Here is a 25,889-nt window from a genome sequence, read left to right as displayed (position 1 = left end):
GGCCTGGTTAGTGCAGTCACAGCTCCTCAGGCAGGGCTTTAGGGGTGTTAGAGCAAGACCAGGAAGACACAGCCCTCAGAGCTGGCAGCGGAATGGGGACTGCAGGTGAGTAAACAGACCAGTAGCACCTCCAAGGGCTCTCCTGAGGATTCAGCCGGTCAGTATGATGATGACTATGACTAATAAAAAATAACAAGGACAACTAAATGTAATGTGGCATCTGGATGGGATCATGGAACAGAAAAAGGCAGTAAAAGTGAAGAAAGTGGATTTTAGTTAATAATAATGTGTCCACATTTGCTTGTTCATTAATTGTAATAAATGTATCATACTCAAGATCAGTTATGGGGTAAACTGGGCCTGTGGTGTATGGGAACTGTCTGTACTATCTTCTCAGTTCTGTAAATCTAGAACAGTTCTAAGACATAAAAGTGGCTGGAAACAACAAGAATGGCCTGTGGTCTGCCATGATTACAGTGCCAGGCCTTGCTTGTGTTAGCTCCTTATACCGCCTGACCATCCTCTGAGGAAGGGACTGTCACCAGCCCCACATCCTGGCACTGATTCCTGCAAGTGATTAGCCTAGGGCCCAGCAGCGTTTGAGCTCAGCAAACATTAGGAAACTGAGCTCAGCAAACATTAGAAAATGCAGCTATTATAATTAGCAGCTGCTGGAAGGGGAGAGCAAGAGGCTTGATAGCTAAGAGCCCGGTTCTGGTGAGGTTGCAGAGAAAAAGGAATGCTTATACGCTCTTGGTGGGAGTGTAAATTGGTTCGACCACTGTGGGAGTGTGGTGATTCCTCAAAGAGCTGAAAACAGAACTATCATTTGATGCAGAAATCGCATTACTGGGTATATATCCAAAGGAATATAAATTGTTCTATCATAAAGACACTGAACCTGCGTGCATATGTTCAGTGCAGCATGATTCACAATAGCCAAGACATGGAATCAAATGCCCATCAATGGTAGACTCAATAAAGAAAATCTGGTACATGCTGAGCACGGTGGCTCACGCCTGTAATCCCAGCACTTTGGGAGGCCGAGGCGGGCGGATCACGAGGTCAGGAGATCGAGACCATCCTGGCTAACACGGTGAAACCCTGTCTCTACTAAAAATACAAAAATTAGCTGGGTGTGGTGGCACGCACCTGTAGTCCCAGCTACTCAGGAGGCTGAGGCAGGAGAATCGCTTGAACCCAGGAGACGGAGGTTGCAGTGAGCCGAGATTGTGCTGTTGCACTCCAGCCTGGCCGACAGAGCGAGACTCTGTCTCAAAAAAAAAAAAAAGAAAAAGAAAAAAAAGGAAAATGTGGTACACATACACCATGGAATACTATGCAGCCATAAAAAAGAATGAGATCACGTCTCTTGCAAGAACATGGATGGAGCTGGAGGATATTATCCTTAGCAAACAAATGCAGGAACAGAAACCAATACCACATGTTCTCACTTATAACTGAAGGCTAAATGATGAGAACATATGGACACATAGAGGGGAATGGCACACACTGGGGCCTATTGAAGGGTAGAGGGTAAGAGGAAGGAGAAGGGTGGAAATAATAACTATTGGGTGCTAGGCTTAGTATCTGGGTGATGAAACAATCTGTACAACAATCCCTCTGGACATGCATTTACCTATATAACAAACCTGCATAAGTAACCCTGAACCTAAAATAAAAGTTTAAACAAAAAAAGTTGGTTCTAATGGTGCCCCAACCACTTTCTTAGCTGTGACTCAGATGCATTATCTATTCTGAGCCTCAGGTTTCCTGTTTGTAAACTGGGGGTGATAATGCTTTCCTTGCCCACATGGTGGATAGGAAGACACAAAGAGACAAGTCATGGGTACCAGGTGCAGTAATGATTTAATGCTTGGCAATAATTCACTTCTACTGTGATTAAAGCTCAGCTGGGAAAGCTTGGTGGGGCGGGGTGGGAGTCCCTCTGGGAGCACAGTGGGAAGAGGCACCCAACACAGCATCGAGGGTGGGCGACATGGAAGTGTTTTTGGAGGAAAGGGGTCCTGAGCAGAGGTGGGAGGAGGCAGGGAGGACAGGGATGGTGCAATGGGGATCTGGGGAGAGCAGAGCTGGAGGAGGAGGGAGGAAGCAGGTCACACAAAGGTCCAGGACAAGGACTCCAGGCAGGCTGAGGGTGCTGGCGAGGGAAGGACTAGGAGGGGAAGGAGAGGAGCCAGGCAGGAGCGGGGAGTGGGGTGGATTTTCCCTGAGGGACGATGTGGAAGTTTTAAACTTTTAATTTCGAAATTATTTCAGATTTGCAGAATTTCCATATAGCCTCCTCCAGATTCCTCAGATGTTCACTGTTCACTTTTTACATTTGCTGTAGCTCCCGCTTTCTCTCTGTGCGTGTGTGCAGACACGCACGCATGCACATGCACACATTCTTCCATATCATTCAAGAGTCAGTTGCAGAAATGACAGATTCCCCTTTACCTCTAATTGCTTCAGTATACATTTCCTAAAAAAACAAATCACCCCTACAGTCAAATGATCAAAATCAGGAAACCAACAGTGGTATAAACACAACGATCTAATCTGCAGACATTATTGTAAGAAATAAAGAGGAAAGAAACATGAAAGGGTGGTTCAACAGGCAACAGGGACAGGTTTATGTTGAGTAAACCTGAGAGGGGCGGCTGGCCGAGTTAGATCAGAGCCCCACTCTCTTACAGATTAAGAGTTTTTAAGGATTCAGGGCGGGGGAGTTTATCAGAGGCTTGGACTGCTTCTGTCTCTCTTTGCTGTGCGTATCTGGGAGGGAGAGTTGTGTGTCTGTTCCCATATATCTTTCTGCAGCTACAGGCCTATCCCCCGAGTCTGCTTTTAGCTTCCCTATCTTAGTGCCCCTGAAGGAAAAGGAATGTGCTTATTAAGGCCCACTGTTTTACTGGGGCTCATTGTGTGAGGGTGAAGTTTGGCAGTTACCAAAGAGACCTTCCCTCCACCCCGCTCTGTGCCAGAGCTGTCTTATCTGTATTTTACTGTCTGCTCTTTCTGGCTGTTGTAGTTAGAAGAGAAGTGATTTCCTTGAAATGCATGAGGCTAGAAAGGGAGCTGGAGCTTAAAGTGGCAGTATTTGTCCGAGATGACGGTGCTCCTGCTCTGACAATTACTCAACATCTGCCGACTGTCCTAACCGTGACTTTCATGGCAAAGGAGTACAGTGGTTTTGGGAGTCCGCAGGGTCCAATCCAGGCTCAGAGTCTCGCTGGCGTGCCTCTTGGCCTCCTCTGATCTGGGACCGCCCTTCTATCTTCTTTTGTCTTTCATACCCTTGACATTTTTGAGTACAGCCAGATGATTTTGCAGAATGGCCCTCAGTTTGGGTTTGTCTGGTGTTTTCTCCTGGTTACCTTAGATGTAGTTGATGCATCTTGGCCTTGTATTAGTCTGTTTGGCTGCTGTAACAAAATACAGACTGAGTGGCTTAAATAACAGTCTTTTTCTCACAGCTCTGGAGCCTGGATGTGCTAGGTCAAAGTGGCGGCAGGTCTGGTTGCTCCTGAGGCCTCTATCTTTGGCCTGCAGACAACCGTCTTCTCACTGAGTCCTCACGTGGTCTTTCCCCTGTGCTGGTGCGTCCTTGATGTCTCTTTGAATGGTCAAATTCCCTCTTCTTCTGGCTGGCACGGTGGCTCACGCCTGTAATCCTAGCACTTTGGGAGGCCGAGGTGGGCAGATCACTTGAGGTCAGGAGTTTGAGACCAGCCTGGCCAACATGGTGAAACCCCATCTCTACTAAAAATACAAAATAATTAGTTGGGTGTGGTGGTGCACACCTGCAATCCCAGCTCCTCAGGAGGCTGAGGTGGGAGAATCACTTGAACCTGGGAGGTGGAGGTTGCAGGGAGCCAAGATGGCACCACTGCACTCCAGTCTGGAAGACAGAGTGAAACTCCATCCCAAAAAACAAAAACAAATTTCCTCTTCTTCTAAGGACACCAGTCAGATTGGATTAGGGCCACCTTAAGGGGCTCAATCTTAAATCACATCTTTAAAGGCTCTATCTCCAAATACAGTCACATTCTGAGGGATGGGGGTGGAGGGTTAGGGATTTCGCATATGAATTTTGGGGGGATACAATTCAGCTTGTACAGAAGTGATGTTGTGTCCTTCTCAGTATCTCGAGGCATACCCCGCTGGCTTGTCCTGTTATTGCTGATGTGACTTTGATCACTTGGATAAGGTGGTGTCTGCCAGGTTTCTCCACCATAAAGTAATGATATTTCTCTTTGTAATTCATGAGTATCTTACAGGGAGATACTTTGAGACTATGTAATCAATCCTGCTCCTCTTCAAATGTTCACTGGCTAGTGTGGTGGTTGCCAAGTGGGTGGTGGTTCTCTAACTCTATCCTTCCTTCTGCATTTATTTGCTATCATAAGAGAGAACTTTTCCTAATGGGGGCTTTTAGGGGCCAGAGAGAGAATCAGCTGGAGTCTTTGAGAGGCCTGGATTTTGCCTGGTGCTCACTGTTGATGAGCACAAGGGCCCTTGGAAGTCACTTACCGGCTTTTTTCCTCTATCTGGAGAGTAAGGATGAGAATGATTATGGTGGGGATGCAATTAGATAAGACACGGAGAGGTGTTTCCCCACTGGTCATGGACCCATGGGGAAAGTGCATCTCCCAAGGTGCTGGAAATGGGCAGGGAAAGAGAAGGGGGGCTTCCTCAGGGCCAAGGGCAGAACACCTTTGGGAAAAGGGTACGAGAGTATCCGAGAGAGAGAGAGTGAGCGAGCACGAGCGCCCTGAGCCCTCGGTTACGACTCTACGTTCTTGCAAAGACTCATGGACACTAAGACTCATCAGCCTGGGAGGATCCCAGCTCCTCTGCTCACCCACTGGAGACCTTGGAAAAGTCCCTTCCCTGCTCTGTGACTTGCTTTCCTCATCTATAAAATGGGGTTATAATAGCACCTAAATTGTAGGGTTGCTCTGAGGATTAAATGAGATAATCCATGTGAAGCAGGCAGAACAGGGTCTGCACATGGTCATCATTTGAACACAATAGCCCTTACAACCCCGATTATTTTTATTGATAAGGAGAGAGGGTCAGATGGAGGTGACTTGACTTGGAATCTTGGCTTTATCCACTTGGCTTCTGGTTTTTGGGTTTTTTTTTAGAGATGGGGTCTTGCTATATTGCCCAGGCTGGTCTCAAACTCCTGGGCTCAAGCAATCTGCCCGCCTCTGTCTCCCAAAGTGCTGGGATTACAGGCATGAGCCTCCACACCTGGCCACTTGGCCTCTTTGTAAACCTGTTTGTTCATTTCTTTCTTTCTGTTTTTAACCTATGAATTTTTTTTTTTTAATGGAACTTCAGTTTCTTTTCTTTCTTTCTTTTTTTTTGTTTTGTTTTGTTTTGAGACAGAGTCTCACTCTATCGCCCAGGCTGGAGTGCAGTGGCGCGATCTCGGCTCACTGCAAGCTCTGCCTCCTGGTTCACGCCATTCTCCAGCCTCAGCCTCCCGAGTAGCTGGGACTACAGGCGCCGGCCACCATGCCCGGCTAATTTTTTATATTTTTAGTAGAGACAGGGTTTCACCGTGTTAGCCAGGATGGTCTCGATCTCCTGACCTTGCGATCCGCCCGCCTCAGCCTCCCAAAGTGCTGGGATTACAGGCATGAGCCACTGCACCCAGTTGGAACTTGAGTTTCTTAATCTATAAAATGGAACTAAGAATACAGTCCACCTAAGTGGGGCGCCGTGTAAGTATCAGTTGCTTGCCCTGTCTCCTCTGTGAATAGAGCCTAGGGAAGGCACTGGAGGAGGATGGAGCCTCTCTAGGCTGGAAAGACAAAATCCCCTTTCAGGGGATCCATGCATGCCAGGAAACCAGCAGGAAGCAGGCTGCCTCACTCCGGGGCCTGCAGAGTAACCCAAGAGCAGTGCCAGCTGTGTGTGTGTGTATGGATCATGCTCACCACAGAGATGCTCCCAGAAGGCCAGTGGGAGCGCATTTAACTGAAGACAGGCAGCCCTGCTTCCCCTGAGGGAACAAAGAACCTCAGAGAATCTCATCAGCTGCGAAGAGCTGGGCTCTGCTGCTGGACCACGTGGCTCTGAACTCCAGCTCCTCTGCTCCCCAGCTGAGCAGGCTTGGTAGGGTTGCTTAAGCTCTCTGAGCCTCAGTTTTCCCCTTGGTGAATGACGATGATAGTGGTACCTAACTCAGAGGGTGTGCGTGAATATTTGGTGAGCTCATCCATGAGCAAGGTTCAGCCTTACGTTGGCACATAGTGAGTGCCCCATAAGTGTTAGCTATTACTGTTTTCTTTTTTTTTTTTTTTTTTTTTGAGATGGCTTCTCGCTCTGTCACCCAGGCTGGAGTGGAGTGGCAGGATCTCGGCTCACCATAACCTCCGCCTCCTGGGTTCAAGCGATTCTCCTGCCTCAGCCTCCCGAATAGCTGGTATTACAGGCGTGCACCATCACACCTGGCTAATTTTTGTATTTTTAGTAGAGATGGGGTTTTGCCTGTTGGCTAGGCTGGTCTCGAACTCCTGATCTCAAGTGATCTGTCTGCCTCATCCTCCCAAAGTGCTGGGATTGCAGGCATGAGCCAGCATACCCAGAAGCTATTGTTGCTTTCAATGTGTTGAATGGTGGCCCTCAAAAGACATGTCCACAACCTAACCCCTGGAACCTGTGAATGTGGCCTTATTTGGATAAGAGGACTTTGCAGATGTAATCGATTTAAGAATCTCAAGATGAGAGCACCCTGGATGATCCAGATGAGCCCTAAGTCCAGTGATCAGTACTCTATGAGAGACACATGAAAAGAGGGAGGGGGAAGGCCGGGTAAAGAGGAGGTAGAGACTGCAGTGATGCAGCCCCAAGCCAAGGGACGCCTGGAGCCACCAGAAGCTGGAGGGGCCAAGAAAGTCTCCTTTTCTAGAGCTTTCGGAGGAAGTGCTGACATCTGATTACAGACTCTGGCTTCCAGACTGTAAGAGAGTAAGTCTCTGTTGTTTAAAGCTGCCACGTTTGTGGTAGTTTGTTCTGACAGCCCGAGGAAACAAATACACCACTGTTGTTTCTGCGACGATTGCCTGGCACATGTGTGGGCCTGAGCCCAGGCCACGGCTGCCTCTGCCTGCTCTGCCTTCTTGTCTTCCTTCCTACTATAAAGCGATCAGTCCCCAAGGTTGTACCCACTGCAGGTGAAGACAGAGCCATGGAGAATTGCACCAGACCATGGGTAAGAAAGGTTCCAGAATGGGGCCGGACACAGTGGCTCAGGCCTGTAATCCCAGGACTTTGGGAGGCTGAGGCAGGCAGATCACCTGATGTCAGGAGTTTGAGACCAGGCAGGCTAACATGGTGAAACCCCTTCCTACTAAAAATACAAAAATTAGCCGGGTGCGGTGGTGCACGCCTGCAGTCCCAGCTACTTGGGAGGCTGAGGCAAGAGAGTCGCTTCAACCCAGGAGGCGGAGGTTGCAGTGAGCCAAGATAGGGCCACTGCACTCCAGCCTGTGTGACACAGCGAGACTCAGTCTCAAAAAAAAAAAAAAAAAAAAAAAAAGGTCCCAGAATGGGTCACCACAAGGGACTGGGGTCCTTTGAGGTATGCACAGGGAAGCCAATTTTAGAGATTCATTCTGTTCAGCAAATATTTGTTGGGACCCCTCTCATGTGTCAGGCCCTCTGCTTGCCTTTGGAGGTGAGAAGATAAAACAGGAATAAGTCTCTGTCTTCAGGTGGCTCATGAGGGTGGTGAACAGTTGTGTGAACAAGAGTTACCAGGGAAGACAAGGGGGGCTGCAGGTCAAGTGAAGTGGAGATGTGGGAGGGAGGGACAGCAAGTGGGTCTGTCTGAGAGAATCAGCAAAGGCTTCCCAGAGGAGGCAACCTCTAACCAGGGTTTTGAAGGATGAATAGGAGTTCACTGAGAGGCCAAGGGAAGAAAAGGCATTCCAGAGCAGAGCACAAACAGCATAAGCCAGGGCACAGAAACAGCCTGGTGTGCACAGAAACAGCCTGGTGTGTACAGAAAAAGCCTGGTGTGCACAGGACAGGAGGGGACAGTGGTGAGTGCTGGCTGATGACAGGATGCCACTAGGGAGTGGCAGCAATGCCAGGGGAGGCTTGGGTGGGACTGGATCACCGAGGGGCTTGTTGGCCATGCGAGGAGTCCTATGGGTGATGGTGGCACCAGGGAACTCAACCTGGGCCTCCCCAAGGTATCATTTGGGGCCCTGCCATGCTGCTCCTCTACTGGGTGTGGGTAGCTCGAGGGCCTCCGAGCAAGGGGCTGGAGGATCCCAGGTCAGGCCTCACCCTGCTTCCTGCCCTGCATCTCACTTCCTGTTTGACTGACTTCTTTAAAGTGGCCAGAAAGGAACATAAAAAACCCACCTAGAGGGAGAAGAAAGCCCATCTGGGCTGGGCCTATGCCTGGGGGCTCCATCTGCCCCTCCTTCATTCCTTTGCTCCCTTGGCTGTATTTGTTAAACATTGATGCTGTAAGTATCCTCTGAGGATCTAGTGACATTGGTGGTCTCAGAAAGAGGTCCTGCAGGATGAGTCGTGGAGGGGAAGTGGCATTCCCAGCAGCACGTGCCTAGGCATGGAGGTGGGGAAAGAAAGGATGCGGTAGCTGTGGACATGAGGAAGGGGGTGCAGGGACTGGTGGTTGGTGCACTGGATCCTGAGAGGCCTTGAATGCTAGGTTGGGAATCTGGACAGCTCCCATGGGCAGCAGAGACGCAGCAGAGGTCCCGTGTGCCAGGAAGCGACAGGCTCAGATTCATCTCCTCCACGGCAGAAGGTGATGCTGAGGCAGCGAGGGACCCGACTTCCACTCTTACTGCCTCTGATGTTAAGTTCCAAGCCTTGGAGGAGGTTGTAATTTAGGGACTAGGGCCTGAGCCTGAGTGCAGCTGCATCTTTCTCCCAGTCCTGGGGGACACAAGCCATGGGATAAGGCAGGGCACAGCTCTTCTTCAGAAAATGCCTCTGGGCCCTGCTTATCTGGAACTTGTTTTGGTAACTTTAAGCTTAGTAGCTTTTTTTGTTTACTTAGTAATACATTTTCTTTAGAGAGAACACACACACTGGGTTTTCTTTAGAGAGAAACACACTTGCACTGGGGCTGGACATGAGTCACTACAGTGATTACAGGACTGGAAACAAGGACTGAGAAGGGGCAGATGAGTAAGGGTTTTTTAGCCAGAAAAGAAGCACCTCAGCAGGGTGGCCAGGAGAGGTTGTGCAGGATGTTCACTGTACAAGGATACCAGTGGAAGGGTCAAGGGTGGGCTGAGATCCAGAGGAAGGGCTGTGCCTTATCTCAAGCCTGATGCCCTGGTGCTGAGATGTGTCTGTGGGGTGGGGTGGTGGGGAAGGGGTGATTCTTTTTCTTAGTCCAAAGATAAATCTGGGCTCCAACCCCTGTCCTTTGAGGGTGGGACTGTGCAGAAGGAACACCATTTAAAGTTCATATTTTACTGCTGTGAAGTTACTTGCCCAAGATCACATAGCTGAGGAGTGGCAGTGCCAGATCCAGACACTGGTGGTCTGGCCCCAGAGTCCCTGGGCTTAACCACAGCCTGACACTCTCTGTGCGCAGACAAGGCACACGTGGCCTTGTCTGTGGTTCAGTGGCTTGGGCGTCCGGGGTGGGTGGAAAAGAGGGCACTTTCCCCATGCAGAATGGAATCATCCACCTATGTTCTCTGGAGGGCTGCAGGCATTTGTCTTTGGAAATCAAGCCTTCCCTGACCTGGAGGAGAGGGGACATTTTCCAATTGTTAATGATTTGGATCACCAAGGCTCTTACTGATCTGCCATATTGGGCTACAGTGAGATGTATTATCCCCATCACAAGGGCATAGCATTTTACTCATTTTCCACTCATGATGGTAGCCTCTCAGCAAGAGCGTATTATGCATTAGTCTCTGCATTAAGACTAGGCCTAAATGGAAGATGCTTGTGCTGTCCATCTCATGGGAGGTGCCTTTGCGTCGATACAGGGATATTGAGTTCTTAAAATGTTTTAATGAGTATCCATTAGGTGCTGAGATGCTGAGGTTGAAGGGATGGTCCTGACCCCAGGAAGCTTGGTCAGCAAATGAGAGTAAGGAGTTAGGGAACAATGAAATGCAAACTTCTCTTATCCTAGGGCTTTGAGCCTGTGTGTTTTTTTTGTTTGTTTGTTTTTGTTTTTTAGTTTAAATTTCCATTTTTTTTTTTTGAGATGGAGTTTTTACTCTGTCACCCAGGTTGGAGTGCAGTGGTGTGATCTCGGCTCAATGCAACCTCCACCTCCTGGGTTTAAGCGATTCTCATGCCTCAGCCTCCCAAGTAGCTGGGGTTACAGGCATGTGCCACCACGCCCGGCTGAGTTTTGTATTTTTAGTACAGACAGGGGTTTTGCCACATTGGCCAGTCTGGTCTTGAACTCCTGACCTCAAGTGATCCATCCGCCTCGGCCTCCCAAAATTGAGCCTGTTTTAAATAAAAGCTATATGACCTTTGCCTTAGAGCCTATATTCATTTTTCCCTCAGAGGAGAAGGAGGCTGATTTTTATAAGCACTTACTGTGTGCCACGAGCTTTGTGCAATCCATCTCATTCAACCCTTACCACAGCCTGTAAGGCCGATGTTACTGCTCCTGTTCACAGATGACAACCCCAGGGCTCAGCAAACAGAAGTGACTGACCTCTTGGACTGCGTTCTTGCCACTGCCCCCACTACCCCACTGTACTTTCCTGGCCTTAGAGCCCTCGGGTCCCTCATGGACAGGCCCCCACACTGCCTGGGAAACTCAGAACAGCTGGAGGGGTTTCTTCTCTGAGGATTCTGGTGTCGGGAGATGGAAGCCCAGGAACAGTGGACAGATGGATGAGACATTCTCCTTCTCACGCACTTATCCTACACACTGGTCACTCTCAAAAGCACACCCCTAGTCACACTTGGGCTCACACTCTCTTGCACACATCGATTTTTTCACGTGCACTTGCACTGCCCTCTGGACTTCTGCAGTCTCCTTCATGAAGCGGGGATGGGTGGAGCAGGGGCTGCCGGCATTGATGGAAATTGATGATATTTGAACATCTGTGTGGCAACTCACTCTCCAGCTGTCCCCGCCTCCCCCAACCCCACCCCTAAACACACATGCACTGGGGCTGACAGCTATTTCCTCTCTCAGCCTCCCTCTCCCACCTCTGTCTGCCCGCTGCCTCTTGTCTAGCTGCTGTCAGGAGCTGACTGCCTCCAGGGCTGGAATCCTGTGCTCCCTCTGTGCCCAGGTAAGGAGGCAGTGGCCCAGGGGTTGGGCAGCCTAGTGCCCTCTCTAGACCCACAGAAGAAGGCAAAGTTTTACCAGGTGAGAGGGCTGTTACCAGCTAGGATGGCAGAAGATTGAGTTTACCAAAGACTGGAGGGGACTTGGTGCTCAGAGGAGGGAAGGACTAGCTTCTCTTAGGCATTAACTAGATGTCAGGTACGAGGGGAAACCACTCAACTGTCTGTCAATATTCACAAGCAGTCTGGGTGGGAAGATGACACCAGCAGGCTTAGAGTAACTGGCCCAAGGTCACGCAGCCAGGAAGCTGAGGAGCTGGGATTCAAACCCAGGTCTTGGACTCCCACAGCTTGCACTCTCTGTCCCTTTTTTTTTTTTTTTTTTTCTTAACCTGCCAAAGCCAGACCTTAGCTGCTGGGCTCCTGAGAATCCTGGGAGGCTGGGGGCTGTCTCTATAGAGTCAGAAGGACTGATCTGGCGGTGCCCAAGGGTGTGGCAGGACTGTGCTCTCTGATCATCCCCATAGGACTTGGATAAGCAGCAGCTGGTCTGCAGGGAATGTTTCAGGGCAGACAGGGGATGGTACTTGGCTATCTGCTGGGAGTGAAGTCCCAGCCCCACTGCTGCAGCTGAGGAACGCTGGGCAAGTTGTTGTTTCTTCTTCTGAAAAATGGGGTCTCATAGGTTCATTGCAAGAGTGACTGCTCTGCACATTCTAAAGCCTAGGAAGTATGACCATTCTCAGGAAGCACAGGCTCCTCTTCCATCTACCTGCAGGTCTCTAGCTCCAAGGGGCTCCTCCGCCAGCAGAATTCTAGTTTGATATCCCAGAACCCCACTCTATAAAGGACTGTGGTCTCTGGAAGGGAGTGGGTTTTCTCATCCTGGCCAACAGTGTTTTCCCTAGAAAGATGAGTACTGAAGACCATTGCTCCCCTCTCCCGCTTTTCTTCCTCCTCCTCCATCCTCTCTTCCTTGGAGTAGGGGTAGAGGAAAGAGCACAGGCTGAGCATGAAACTTTCTCCTCCACATGTTTGTGCTGTCTGGGTGGCTCTGGGCCAGTTATTTAACCACTTGAGGCTCAGTTTTCTCATCTGTAAAATAGGATGGAGTACTAGCACCATTTTTCTAGAGCCAGAAAGCACCTATGTGAAGGACCTACCATAGTACCTGGAGTGTCATTGGTGCCCAGGACACCCTGAGTCCCTGTCCCCTGCTACTTGCCTCCTACCTCCTGCATGGAGCCTCATGGAATTTCCTCAGCCCTCACTGGTCTTGACCAGCCTCACATCAGATGGTCTTTCGGGCTTTCAATGAGGATGTAAGCATGCACGTCTTATTTGTTGGATGAGTGCATGATGGAGTAAGTGAATGAACAGGGGTGGGTTTCCTGGGGCGGAGAGAGCTGCTGTGGCTGCTCCTGAGAAGGGAGAGATCTTTTGGCCCCATTGGGCCTCCAGAGCCCCATGTGGGAGTTCCTCCTTCCCAGCTCTCCTGGCTCTTATCTTATTTCCTCTCCAACCATCAGAGGAGGGGCTGGTTCCACTGTTTATGGTCGGCACATCTAACCAGCCACCACTGAGTGCGGGGAGCTGCATGGAGGATCTGTAGAGAGGCAACATCTGGGGGCGGTGTGGATGCTGTGGGAAGGGGCAGCATCTCCATCGCCCGGGCCAGCAGAATCCTCTTGCCCTAATTGTGGGGCCTCCTTCACCCGCCAGTGCTCTGGGGATGGGAAAAAGGAGTCCTGTGTGGCCTGACCTTGTTCCTTTTTCTCTGTGTGATCTTAGACCATTTGCTCCATAATCATCACAGTGACACTGATAAAGTGCTTGCTCTGTGCCAGGCCATGTTCTAAATGCTTTTATGTATTAAACTCACTTAATTCTCCCAATAACTCTATGAGCTAGGTGCGGTTATGACTGACATCCAAGTTTCAGAGGCAGAAAAAGGCTCGGGAAGGTTAAATGACTTGCCCAAGCACAGCAATGCTGGGATATTATTCCCCCCACCCCCACCGCCCAGTATATTCGTGGGTCACATTGGCATCTCCTGGGCAGGGTCCCACTCCGGGCCTCTCTCTTGATTCCCCCGTGGCCTCTGCACTTCCAACTTAGGCGCCTCCTTCCCTCCACTGCAGAGCCCCATGATGTCGGCCAACGCCACACTGAAGCCACTCTGCCCCATCCTGGAGCAGATGAGCCGTCTCCAGAGCCACAGCAACACCAGCATCCGCTACATCGACCACGCGGCCGTGCTGCTGCACGGGCTGGCCTCGCTGCTGGGCCTGGTGGAGAATGGAGTCATCCTCTTCGTGGTGGGCTGCCGCATGCGCCAGACCGTGGTCACCACCTGGGTGCTGCACCTGGCGCTGTCCGACCTGTTGGCCTCTGCTTCCCTGCCCTTCTTCACCTACTTCTTGGCTGTGGGCCACTCGTGGGAGCTGGGCACCACCTTCTGCAAACTGCACTCCTCCATCTTCTTTCTCAACATGTTCGCCAGCGGCTTCCTGCTTAGCGCCATCAGCCTGGACCGCTGCCTGCAGGTGGTGCGGCCGGTGTGGGCGCAGAACCACCGCACCGTGGCCGCGGCGCACAAAGTCTGCCTGGTGCTTTGGGCACTAGCGGTGCTCAACACGGTGCCCTATTTCGTGTTCCGGGACACCATCTCGCGGCTGGACGGGCGCATTATGTGCTACTACAATGTGCTGCTCCTGAACCCGGGGCCTGACCGCGATGCCACGTGCAACTCGCGCCAGGCGGCCCTGGCCGTCAGCAAGTTCCTGCTGGCCTTCCTGGTGCCGCTGGCGATCATCGCCTCGAGCCACGCGGCCGTGAGCCTGCGGTTGCAGCACCGCGGCCGCCGGCGGCCAGGCCGCTTCGTGCGCCTGGTGGCGGCCGTCGTGGCCGCCTTCGCGCTCTGCTGGGGGCCCTACCACGTGTTCAGCCTGCTGGAGGCGCGGGCGCACGCTAACCCGGGGCTGCGGCCGCTCGTGTGGCGCGGGCTGCCCTTCGTCACCAGCCTGGCCTTCTTCAACAGCGTGGCCAACCCGGTGCTCTACGTGCTCACCTGCCCCGACATGCTGCGCAAGCTGCGGCGCTCGCTGCGCACGGTGCTGGAGAGCGTGCTGGTGGACGACAGCGAGCTGGGTGGCGCGGGAAGCAGCCGCCGCCGCCGCCGCACCTCCTCCACTGCCCGCTCGGCCTCCCCTTTAGCTCTCCGCAGCCGCCCGGAGGAACCGCGGGGCCCCGCGCGTCTCCTCGGCTGGCTGCTGGGCAGCTGCGCAGCGTCCCCGCAGACGGGCCCCCTGAACCGGGCGCTGAGCAGCACCTCGAGTTAGAACCCGGCCCACGTAGGGCGGCACTCACACGCGAAAGTATCACCAGGGTGCCGCGGTTCAATTCGATATCCGCACTCCAGCCGCAGTGATCAAAGTCCGAGGGGCGGGACCCAGGCACCTGCATTTTAAAGCGCCCCGGGAGACTCTGAATCTTTTTCAGAAACAGTGAGTTAAAGCAGTGCTTCTCAAACCTTGATGTGCCTGTGAATCACCTAGGGGTCTTGTTAAGTGCAGTCTGATCCAGGAGGCCGGGGCCGGGTACTTAAGAGTCTGCACTTAACAAGTTCCCAGGCCGAGAAGCCAGTGCGGCAGGTTCACAGGCGAGGCCTGGATAACACAAAGTGAAACTCATAATAGACTTCCCACTCTAGGGCAGTGGAGTCGGAAGGGCACACGGGGTGCGTCTCCCCGGAGTTCAGTTTTACCAGATGATGGGGGAGGGGGGAGGGAGTTTTATGTTAAACCATCCATGTATTTTTGGAGAAGAGAGAGGAAAGGTTTGAGAAGCACTCTTCCAGCCTGCCCTCTTCATTTAGCCAATGCTTACTGCGCTAGACGCTTCATACCACAATCTTAAGGGGCAGCTTCTATTAGCCAGTCTTTACAGCTGAGCACATTCTGGCTCAGGGAGGTTAAGTGACTTGCCCAGTTTCAGGGCTAACGACCACAGGGTCTGCACTCTAACCCTAGGCATCACATGCTCAATGACTCTCTGGTGAGCAAGGACATTCTCTGACCTACTCGAGGGACTTAAGATGCTACCTTGTGACCCAGCACTGCCCAAAGTGCTTCCAAGGCAGAAGCAGCAGGGGATGGCATGGTCAAGCACTTGGGAAACCTGGGGCTAATCAAATCCAACGGGGGAAATGACTAAAAGTCTTTGGTCGTTAGAACTTGAATGGGCACAGCACACGTCATTTCTTAGCTAAGCGGACCAGCCTCCCTGTCGGCCTGGTGTTCTGTGGGATCCCTCTGGGCACTGGTAATCCCAAGATCTGTGCAGCCCCGCCTCCAGGCCACATGGGGCTGGGCAGCTACCATTTCCCTTTTGCGGATGGGAGGGGTAACTTGCACCTCTGACCTATCACTTCCACTGCACCGCGTCTCATTCCTCCACCTGCTATGGACTTGGGGTCAGAGACTGCTGTGTTTGAGCTCTGCAGCCCAGGGACTGAAAAGTCGGTGTCAATGAATTTTGCTTGGTGGATGAAATGTCAGTGGAAGAAGCAGATGAGAAACTCTTGAGATCTTGGTCCTGTGTTTTTTCTGCCACCAAAGGCCAGGGTCGCTGAAGGCCTGGCCCACAGCAGGTGCTGAGCAAAGGGAACAGTGAGGTGCCCAGCTAGCTGCAGAGCCACCCTGTGTTGACACCTCACCCCTGCTCCCTCCCATCCCTTCCCCCTTTACTCATAGCACTTCCCCCATTGGACACGTGGTGCATTTTGCTTGTTTATTATGTTTTCTCTCCATCAGAATGAAAGCTCCTCGAGGGCAGGGACTTTGGTCTATTGTCTGTATTTGCCGGTGCCTAGGATTGTGCCTGTATGCAACAGGCACTCAATAAATATTTTTGCTGTAGACTGGATAGGCATGAGTTAGATTCTCTGGGGCTTCTGCAGAGACTGGTTTGGGAAAGGGGGTGCTAGGGAAAAGCTCTGCTCCCTGCAACCTCCCCATTTTAATCTTTCAGTATTGAAAAGTGGAGAGGAACCGGATTCAGTTTGCTGGGGACAGAGGCAGTGGGGTGTGGAGGTGCTCAGAGCAGCCTTTGGGAAGGTGTGGGGGAAGCTGGATTCCCAACTGTCAGCCTCCAGGCCTGGGATGGACCTAGGATGCTGAGAAACGGCATACACTGCTGAGGGAGTCACCTGCCAGTCACCAGCTCACTGAGGAACCAGAAGAATGTACAGTTCTTGGTTTGAAGGCACTTGGAGAAGGAGAGGAAGGAGGGATGGGAGCTGAATCTCTTCCTGCCCCCATCTCTGCCAGGTCCCAGGCCCCCTCTGGGCTTCTGTCCCACACAGACCTGCCTGGAAGCCTTCAAAGGCCGAGGAGCCCCGGTCGGGGTGGGGGGTCCCTGTTCTGGAGCCATGGGTTTGGAGTGCCGGCTCCAGCAGAGGCATCTGAGCAGCGGCCTGAGGTGCTGTCTGACATGGTTGTTGGCCATGGAAGGCCTCGGGCCGTCCTGAGCTCAGATCTTGGCTGCCGGCTGCTGGGGCGGCTGCTTCTGCAGCAGGGCCAGGGTGTCCCGCTTCTCAATGGAGCGCAGCTGCTTCTTCTTTGCCCGCTTGAGCTTGGCGGGGTTTCGGATCTGGGGGTGGTATGAGGGGAGGACATTAGTGCGGCTGCAGCCTCGGTCCAAATTCCCAGGGGAGAGGAAGGCTGCCCCACAAGGGCCTGAGATCGTAGCATGAGAGTGGGGGTACATGAGGCAGGGGTCGAGGCCCTGGTTTGCACCCCCAAGTGGGGCAGAAGGGCAGAGGGGGAAAACGAGACACTCACCACTTGGACGACCTCTGCCTTCCGCTCATTCTCCAGGCGGCGTTTCAGGTTCTCAGCCCGGCGCTGTTTCTTCTCCTGGAACGTGTGGGAGAAGGGGATTTGAGTCAGGCAGCACAGGCAGCCCTGGTCTCTCAGGCCGCAGAAGAGTGCGAGTGGGCAGAATTCCCAGGAGGAAGGGGAAAGGCCCTCTCTGCCAGGCTCCAGGTTGGTGATGTGTGGGTGGAGGGCCAGCAATCCTGTGCCACGGTCTAGTGCCAGGGGCCTGCTGTGGTGGAAGCTCCTGACAGCATGTTGAAAGGTGGGTATGGGACAGGCAACTGAGGACAGGGGCTGAGACACGGGGGGTGCCCACCTGGAGATTCACGCACATGCAGACAGTGACCCCTCGTGCCACCCTCATCAACTGCCAAGGGAGAAAGGGGTGCTGGCCCTTCCCCCATTCCCACCCTCTTGGACAGTCTCCCCCTCTTCCCCTGGAGTCCCGCTGCTGCAGAATGCCAGGCTAGGGGTGAGGGCTGGGTCCCTGAGATTTTCGCAGGTGTGGGGCTGGGCAGGGGCTGCACTGCACAGAAAAGGCTCTGGAGCTATCTGGGCTGGGTTTCAATCTGGATCCTGTTATTTCCTAAACAGGAGACCTTAGCTAAGTCTGTGCCTCAGCTTCTTCATCTTTAAAGTGACAGTGACCACAGTATCTACCTCGTAAGATAGTTTTGGGAAATCAATGAGGGAATGCACGTGCAGGGCTTGGAGCAGCCCCTAGCTCCTTGGGCACACTGAGACTCTAGATGGAGACTGTCTTGGGAGGGGAAGCCCAGTGCTCTCTAGCCATGCTGACTGTGTCCCTCAGCAAGGCCAGGGTGGGGACGTCAGCTCCAAGGCTGCTGCATGGTTAGGAGTCTCTGCTGGCTTTGGTGACTTGGGGTAGCAGGGGTGGCCCAGGCCCCTGGGGAGGAAGGAGAAGTGAGCCTTGGCCTCCTGTGGTCAGGGCAGGCCCAGGCTGGGGGCTGGGCAGGAGCACCTCCGCAGTGGACGGTGAGAAGTGAGACAGCAGCTCTGTCTTGCCCAAGAGAGAGCCAGGGCCACACAGGAAAAGAGATAAGGCCTCAGCATATGGTGGCAGACACACTATTCCTCAGATGTCAGCTGTAAGCTGAGCTGGGGTGACTTAGAGCAGGGGACAGATGACTGAGTGACTGGCCCACCCCGTTTCTCAGTGGCCAGCCTGGGACCACGGACTATGGATGAGTTGTCTGAATCCCGTTCGGCACTCCTCCTACACGCCTGGGTCATTAGAGGAGTGGAGGAGGAATCTCCCACTGACTGCCCTGCCCTGGGGGGCAGGGGCTGACCAATGCCACTCCGCTTTCTCTGCATGCTGCCTGCTGAGTGCCCTCTTCCCCCTGCTTAAAAGTCCCTGGCAGATGTGGGTGAGGCTGTGACCCTTTACAGGGGCTTCCTGGCTCTGGGATGGGTGACAGGGGACAGAAGTGGAGGAAAGGTGCGGGGGCCATCCACGTTGCTGGTGTGTGGGCTGCTTCTTGGAGAATGACAGCAGCCATACCGGGGACATGGATTTCCAATCTGCAAGCCCTTCCCAACTGAGTAGGTCCCAGCAAAGGGCCCTCGACCCCATCTCACTGACTGCCCTACCACCCAGGACTTCCTCCCGGGCTTCTCCCCAAGGCCCGCTTCTGGTCCTCCCCCTCCGTCCCCGTCCCCGAGGCTCTTTCGGCAGCCCAGGCTAAACTGTATGGTCCCCTGGGCCTCCCTGCCCTGTAGTCCCAGACTGCACATCTGCTTCTGGCCAGGTGCCCTTCCTCCCTCGGGCCTTCAGATTCAAGAACGTTTTTTAACCAAGTCGGCCTCCCCCAGGCACCCGTGGAGGCCCTCGCCTCAGGTCTGTACCAGCAGACACTAGCTTAGTCCTCTGAGCCCCAGCCTCAGCCTGGCTGGCCCCTCACCTGGCGGCGCCTCTCCTTCTCCTCCTCCAGGTGACGGGCAAAGTCCTTGGCCAGCTTCCTCTCCTGCCGTTCCTTCATCTTCCGCTGCCACGATGTGCGCAGGGGCTTGTCCTGAAGCATCTGGGAGAATCTGAAAGGGGGAGAAGTGGGTGCATACAGGGTCTGTGGGGCAAGCGCCACCCATGCCCTGTCTCCTCTCGGCCGGAGGCTCTGGACCTTCTTCCCCAGAGCCCAGGCAGAACCACCTCCTTGCTGGCCTGACAGGCGGCCTTCCAGGGCTGCAGAAACTTGGGGCGGGAGGGAACCCTGATTGTGCTGGCTGCCATTTCTCAAGCCTTGGCTACATGCCTCTGAGGTGGGTACTCCTATCCTCTCCACTTACAGAGGAGCAGGCCAAGGCGCGGAGAGGTTAAATAGCTGCCTAAAGATACCTTGTGGCAGTCAGGACTTGAATCCTGTCAGCGACTGCAGAGTCCAGGCTACGCGGCCCCTGCTGTAAAGTTCTGTTGCTTCCGCCAAGCGCATTTGGCCCGGGTGTGAATGCCTCTGGAGGCGGGGCGCTCACCCCCTAGGGAGGTGGCCCATTCCATTTCAGAACAGTGTGAGTGGTTAAAGTTCTGGGTAATGATTCAGGATCTTCCCCGCCAAGACCGGATGCAGTGGTCATGCTTGTAATCCCAGCACTTTGGGAGGCCAAGGTGGGCAGACCACATGAGTCCAGGAGTTGGAGACCAGCCAGGCAAACATGGCAAAACCTACTAAGCCTACTAAAACCTACTAAAGTTTCTACTAAAAATACAAAAATTAGCTGGGTGTGATGGTGTATGCCTATAGTCCCAGCTACTTGGGAGGCTGAGGTACAACTGCTTCAACCTGGGAGGTGGAGGTTGCAGTGAGCCGAGATCGCGCCACTGCACTCCAGCCTGGGTGACAGAGCAAGACTCTGTCTCAAAAAAAAAAAAAAAAAAAAAAGAAAAAAGAAAAAGAATCTCTTCCCCCAGCTGGAGATGAAGTGGGCATCAGGGCTCTCAGGGAAATCTGAAAAGAGCAACGATGATTTTAGAGTTACAGGAGAACTGAGCTCATCTCTGTAAAAATGCATACTACAAGGATTTATGAATGGGATGATATGTCTAGGATGTACTTTAAAATATTTCAGGGAAAAAAAAATGCCAAAGATCAGCCGGGCGCAGTGGCTCACGCCTGTAATCCCAGCACTTTGGGAGGCTGAGGTGGGCCGATCACCTAAGGTCGGGAGTTCGAGACCAGCTTGACCAACATGGAGAAACCCTGTCTCTACTAAAAATACAAAATTAGCTGGGTGTGGTGGCACACACCTGTAATCCCAGCTACTGGGGAGGCTGAGGCAGGAGAATCGTTTGAACCCAGGAGGCGGAGGTTGCGGTGAGCCGAGATTGCTCCATTGCACTCCGGCCTGGGCAACAAGAATGAAACTCCATCTCAAAACAAAAAAAAAGAAAAAAAGAAAAAAAAGCCAAGTATCAAAGATGAAGCTAGACTAGGAAAATGCTGAGCTGTGTTGATGCTGATAATGGGGACTTGAGAGCTTTGCTCTTTCTTTGTATGCTTGAAAATTTCCATTCAAAAAAAGTAAAAACAAAATGCAAAGAAGTCTCTCGGTGGCCTCCACATGCTGAAATTAGGTCTTTCTCTTTTAAAGATTCAAGGCCTATTTTGGTGTCCCTTGGCCCTGCCGACTTCTGGCCGCAGCTCCCTGATTTCCTTCTCCCCTTCCCAAGGCCTTGCCACTGAAGGCCTGGCCTCCTAAGCACTAAGAATGGGGTGCCACATGGACTTCCCCCATAACTGTAAAGCTGGGCTTCCCAAGCTGGGGTACGAGAACCCTGAAGGGACAAGGTGTTGGGAGCCTAGAGACACACAGAACCACAAGACACAGTGCTGCATCTCTGTAGAGCAGGGCTGTCAAACAGAACTTTCTAAGATGGTGGAAACATTCCACATTGACACTGTCCAATAAGGTAGCCACTAGTCATGGGTGGCTGCTGAGCGCTAGAAATGTGGTTGGTGTTGATAGAGAAACTGAATCTTAAATTTTATTTAATTTTAATTAATTTAAATGTACATAGCCACATGTGGCTGGCAGCTAAGGTACTGAGGCAGGGCAGTTCCAGACCATTGGTTCTACCTGGGTATTGAGGAAACTCAGGCCTGGGTTCCAAGTCCAACCTGGGTGACCTGGAGCAAGGTAGCCTCTCTAAGTCTCAGCATCCTGTCCAGTGGAGATGAGAATCATTCCTAACCCAAAGGGTGGTGGGAGATTTAATCGACACACACACGTAATAGGTGCTCCATAAATGCTACTCCTCAGAGAAGGCAGACAGCATGCCCAATGGCACTATGGAGAAAGTGGCGTTTGGCATGAGCACGAAGACAGGGCTGCAGCCAGGTCTCCCTCACCACATACACTTTCCCAGCTGCGGCTGTCTTCCTCCCTGCAGCAGGAGCTGCTTCCCACCCATCTCCAGGCTCACTTACTACCCACTGAAGCTGCTCCCTCAAAGATCCCAAACATCCATTCAGTGGCCCTGCTGGGCCCCTCGCCACCGACCTGCCTGCAGCTTCGGAAGCTGTTTTAGTTCTCTTGAGACAGCCTCCTTGTGGGTTTTCCTGCCTTCACCCCTGCCCGCCTATGTCTGTGTTCAGTAGCCAGGCTGATCTCACAAGTCAGGTCATTTCATTCCTTTGCTTGACACCCTTCCATGGCTCCCAAGCTCACTCAGGAAAGCCGGGAGTCCCTGTAAGGGTCACCAGGCCCTGCTGTCTCTCTGACCTCATCTCCTACTGTTCCCCTTCTCCCCCTCATTCCAGCAGCGAGACCTCTGGAAAGCCTCTCAAACGGGAGCTTGCTCCCACCTCAATACCTCTGAACATCCCTTTCCTGTTGCCTGGATACTGTTTCCCCAGATCTCTGCCCGGCTCCCTCTGCTCAGACCTGTTTATCTGCAAGGCCATCTCTGAGCACTGTGGCAATACCCTGCCCGCCCTGTTATTCTCTGGTCCCCATCCTGGTTTATTTTTCTTTGAAGTCTTTATTACTGACATATCATGTGTGTACTTGTTCTTTATCTGTTTCCCACATTTAGAATGTTTGCTTCAGGAGAGCAGAGACTTTTTGTTCACAGCCATGTTTACCCAAGATCTGAGCAACTGGTTGATGAATGAATGAACTACCTTCTGTCCTCAATTCATCCACTTGTTCAGCTTAGTGCCCTACCCTGCACTGGGCTCTGGGGCATCTAGTCATGATAGGTAAGTCCCCACTCTTACACTCTCACGGAGCCTCCGGTTTAAAGGAAAACAGGCAGTCAATAAGAATCACAAATAAATAAGCATTTGTGCAAATGGAGGTGTTACAAAAGAGAAGTACAGCACACAATGATAATATAAAGCATGGGGACTTAACCCTAGCTGGATAAGCCAGAGAGGCTTTTCAGAGGAGGTGACATTTGAACTGAGCCCTGAAACATGAGTGGGGGACTGGCCAGGGAAAGAGCCTTTCCAACAGTGGGAACAGCACGTGTGAAGGCGCTGAGGAAGGAGGGAGCGTCACACATGGGAGGAACATGGAGGGGACAACAGTGTGGAAGCTCTAGTGATGGAGGGGAGAGGAGGGTGGGCCTGCCGGCCTCATTAAGGAGGCTGGAGTGCATGCTCTGAGTGAGCAACAGTGAGTCAGGATGGGTCTGCAGTTGGGCAGGGAGCTGGAACCACACACCCTCTCTCCAGATTTCTTGGTCAAGTGATCTGTGGCCTCCTACTCTGCTCCAGCTGCTGATCCTGTGTCTTGTGTGGGCCCCTCCCTTCTCCCCACCTCTGCATGGGCCCAGCCCCCTCTAGCTCAGCAAGCCCATCTCCCCACCTGCAGCGTGAGTACCAGGACCCCAAGCTTCACCCGCTCAACTTGCTCATCACCCTCTTCCCACCTGAACCAGCCTCCTCCAGTTCCACATGGCCATCAACGGCCCTGCCATTCTCCTGTGACCCCCTGGGACAGGGCAGAGGGGTAGTGCCATCATCCACTTCTCCAACAGTTACAGTCACTCTAGCCTCAAAGTCTCTCCCATGGGAGACTTGCAGTAAATTACCCTGTAAGCCTCAGTTTCTTCTGTTTCATCAGGGGTGGGGGGATAATATCCACAGCCTAGGGTTTTAAGGATACAAGAAAAGGGCCTAGCACGAAGCCTGGCACAGAGTCAGCTTCTTCCTTAAAAACACCCTCCTTCCTCATGGTCCCTCACAGGCATACATCCCTGACTCCCCCCTGTGGTTCCCATTAGCTCGAATTGGAACTGAACCCCACACCTCTCCTTCATGGCAGCCTACACTCTTCCTTCTTCAGATGAGCTACTTCGTTCCTTCATTAAATAAGCATTCATTGAGCATTTACTATGCCCTTGGCACAGAAAGACAAGAAAGATCTCGTGCCTGCCCCTTAAGAAAGTTGCAATCCAATTCAAGGTGGATCTACAGGGATTGGGTAAAGGGGTTTTTTGCACACAGGCTTCGGAATCAGATCTGTGCTCAGGTCCTGTGCCTACCACTCATTTAGCCTTGGTTTCCTCACACAAAAAACAGGAATAATAACACCACCTGCTTCACAGGGCTGACGTGCAGATTAAGCGTGATGACACATGCTGTTCCATGTTTGAAAGGCTGTTGACTGGTAAATCCTTATTAAGGCTGTTGACTGGTAAATCCTTATATAATCAGTGCTCAGTAATACTTTTTATTTTAAAGGCAAATAACTGTAATAGACTATATTGGATGAAGACCTCACTGCTTTGATCAAGTAATGGCTGGTTTACTTGCTTCTGCCTCCCTTACTAGAGAGGGCAGACAACGGTAAATGTCTGTTGAACGAATACAGACCTGAGGTGCTACAGGAGAGGCCCATAGGGACCCTGAGGAGGAAAGGCATCAGAGAAATTGATCTTTGAGGGCCTGGCCCCACCCTCTCCGGGATCCCAGGGCATTTTACCACATTCTGATTGTAATTACCTGTTTGCTAACATCCCCACTAACGTGAGCTCTCTCTAACCCTGGGGCTATTCTCCAGGCTGCAGCAGGGCAAAGGCGGGGTCCCAACACCATAGAGAACGCCACCCCTGTCCATGCTGTCCCCCACTTCACCTTTTCTTGGAGCGGTCCTTCCACACTCGTCCCGATTTGGGCTTCCCCTTTGGGATTACAGGAAGCTCCTCTTTATTCAACGTCTTGGACGCTAGGGCCTGGGATGAAGAACCTTTTCGCTTCTTTGCCCCGAAGCCGCCTGTCACCGTCTCCCCAGCTGGAGGTGGTTTGCTCGGCTCATGCTGACCCCGGGGGGAGCCAGGTGCCCTGGGTGTCAGCTCCAGTAGTGGCTGAGAGGGCTCCGGACCGGGAGCTTGCTGACCGGGGTAAGGCTCTGGTGATCCCGGGACCGGCGGTAGCTGATGCTGGGGGGCCCCCGGGGTCAGCTCCTCCTTACTCTGGGCCAACTCCGAGGCCAGTACTCCCTGGTCCTGAGAACACTTTGGTGCCTCCTCACTTGGCTTCGGCTGACATCGTGGGGATTCAGGACTGTACTCCGGCTGTCTTTGAGGCGACTCCAGGTGTAGGTCTTGCTGACGCTGGGGGGACGCTGCGCCTGGCTCTGGCTGCCCTTGGGGGGACTCCAAGCCTGCATCCTGCTGCAGACGGGGTGATCCTGGGCTTGTCTTCGGCGGCCTTTCGGGGGACCCCAGGCCAGCCCGCTGCACACTCGGAGGAGACCCGGGCTCCCTCGTTTCTTCTGGGTTCGACTCGAACTCCACAAGGGCCCGTCTCGTCCGCGAAACTGAGGTGAGGCTCTCGGGGGATTCGGGCCTTAGGCCTCCCAGCCGTCGGCTGCGCCTTAACGGTGTATCCATGGCTCAGCCGGTAAGTTTCCACACCCCTGCGCACGTGCAGCCCCCGCCGAAACCGGCGCCTTCCTATGACGTCAGGAGTCGCCGCGTCCGTGACGCACAGGATGGGGCTGTTGCTGAGGCGGCCATGTTGGTGAGGTGTGGAGAGGCGGGACCGGGGTTGGGACGAGTGGGGCTCAGCATGCGCATGCGCAATTCGCGCGGGCGCAGTTAACATGTGACTGATGTGCTAGTCTTTTTCCTGGGATTCGCTTTTGCCTTTCTTGCAAAGTTTCCTGGGGAAAGAAGAGTGCGCAAGTAGAAAAGGGAAAGTGGGAGGACCCATTTCAGGGAGAGAACAGAGTCGAAAAAAGGTCCGAGGAGCCCATAGGCAAGGCCCGATGGATGTTTGGCAGCCAACTCCGGTGCAGTTGGGGAGAGTCCTGCCCTCCTTGGGCCTGTTTTCTCATTTGTAATAGGGGTCATTTTGCACTAGCTTCGTGCATCCCAAATGATCCTGTCAGAGTCCTCCTCCCACCTACCTGAGGGACTGCTACCTGGGGGTCCTGGAGGTGGAAGATCGGTCTTTTCTGTGTTAATTGTTCACACTCTTGATTCTCCCGTCCTGTGCTTCCGTATATAATCCATGGCTCTCCCTCCCTTTTCAGCGTTTTCAACGTTTGTGAGTGAAGTTGAGGTACCAATAAGATGCGCCACCTTTGTCCTGTGGCTCACCTGGGCCCTCGACCAGCTGCATATCCTCCCACGTCCCTCTTCTTTTGCCCCAGTTCTAGAGACGGGTTGGATCATCTCCGATCTTCCTTTCAGCCCAGACAGTGGTTTTTGCTCGTGTGTGAACCTGCTTCGCCTCCCCTCCCTTCCCTTGCTATTCACCTGTA

The 25,889-nt window shown here is 52.8% G+C and overlaps 2 protein-coding genes across 3 annotated transcripts in view; one reads left to right on the top strand and one right to left on the bottom strand.

Moving 5' to 3' along the window:
- Positions 1-16,206, top strand: part of PTGDR2 (prostaglandin D2 receptor 2) — a 38,718-nt gene extending 22,512 nt beyond the window's left edge. Inside the window, exons 1-2 of one of the 2 annotated variants that reach the window (XM_522021.8) lie at positions 11,203-11,285; positions 13,422-16,206. In XM_522021.8, coding sequence (XP_522021.2) covers positions 13,428-14,621 — 1,194 coding nt within the window. In that variant the 5' untranslated portion in view covers positions 11,203-11,285; positions 13,422-13,427 and the 3' untranslated portion in view covers positions 14,622-16,206. Of the gene's footprint in view, positions 1-11,202; positions 11,286-13,421 lie in introns of those variants that run through there. The other variant, XM_009460435.5, reaches the window with a different exon arrangement.
- On the bottom strand, positions 16,058-25,048 carry CCDC86 (coiled-coil domain containing 86). Its single transcript, NM_001246553.1, has 4 exons — positions 24,257-25,048; positions 19,085-19,214; positions 17,124-17,198; positions 16,058-16,932 (listed from the first exon to the last, which is right to left on the bottom strand). The coding sequence occupies exons 1-4, from the start codon at positions 25,012-25,014 to the stop codon at positions 16,813-16,815; spliced, it is 1,083 nt and encodes a 360-aa protein (NP_001233482.1). The 5' UTR covers positions 25,015-25,048; the 3' UTR covers positions 16,058-16,812.
- Between the last annotated feature and the right edge of the window lie 841 nt (positions 25,049-25,889).

Source organism: Pan troglodytes, chromosome 9, assembly GCF_028858775.2.
Source record: "Pan troglodytes isolate AG18354 chromosome 9, NHGRI_mPanTro3-v2.0_pri, whole genome shotgun sequence".
NCBI lineage: Eukaryota > Metazoa > Chordata > Mammalia > Primates > Hominidae > Pan > Pan troglodytes.
The sequence above is the reverse complement of the archived record's forward strand: the minus strand, read 5'-3'. Positions and strand labels throughout refer to the sequence as shown.

Coding starts and splice junctions, on each gene's coding strand:
- CCDC86 (NM_001246553.1), bottom strand. CDS start 25,014: ATGGATACACCGTTAAGGCGCAGCCGACGGCTGGGAGGCCTAAGGCCC. Junction 19,215..24,256: donor AAGGACCGCTCCAAGAAAAG/GTGAAGTGGGGG, acceptor TCCCCCTTTCAG/ATTCTCCCAGATGCTTCAGG. Junction 17,199..19,084: donor AGAAGGAGAGGCGCCGCCAG/GTGAGGGGCCAG, acceptor CACACGTTCCAG/GAGAAGAAACAGCGCCGGGC.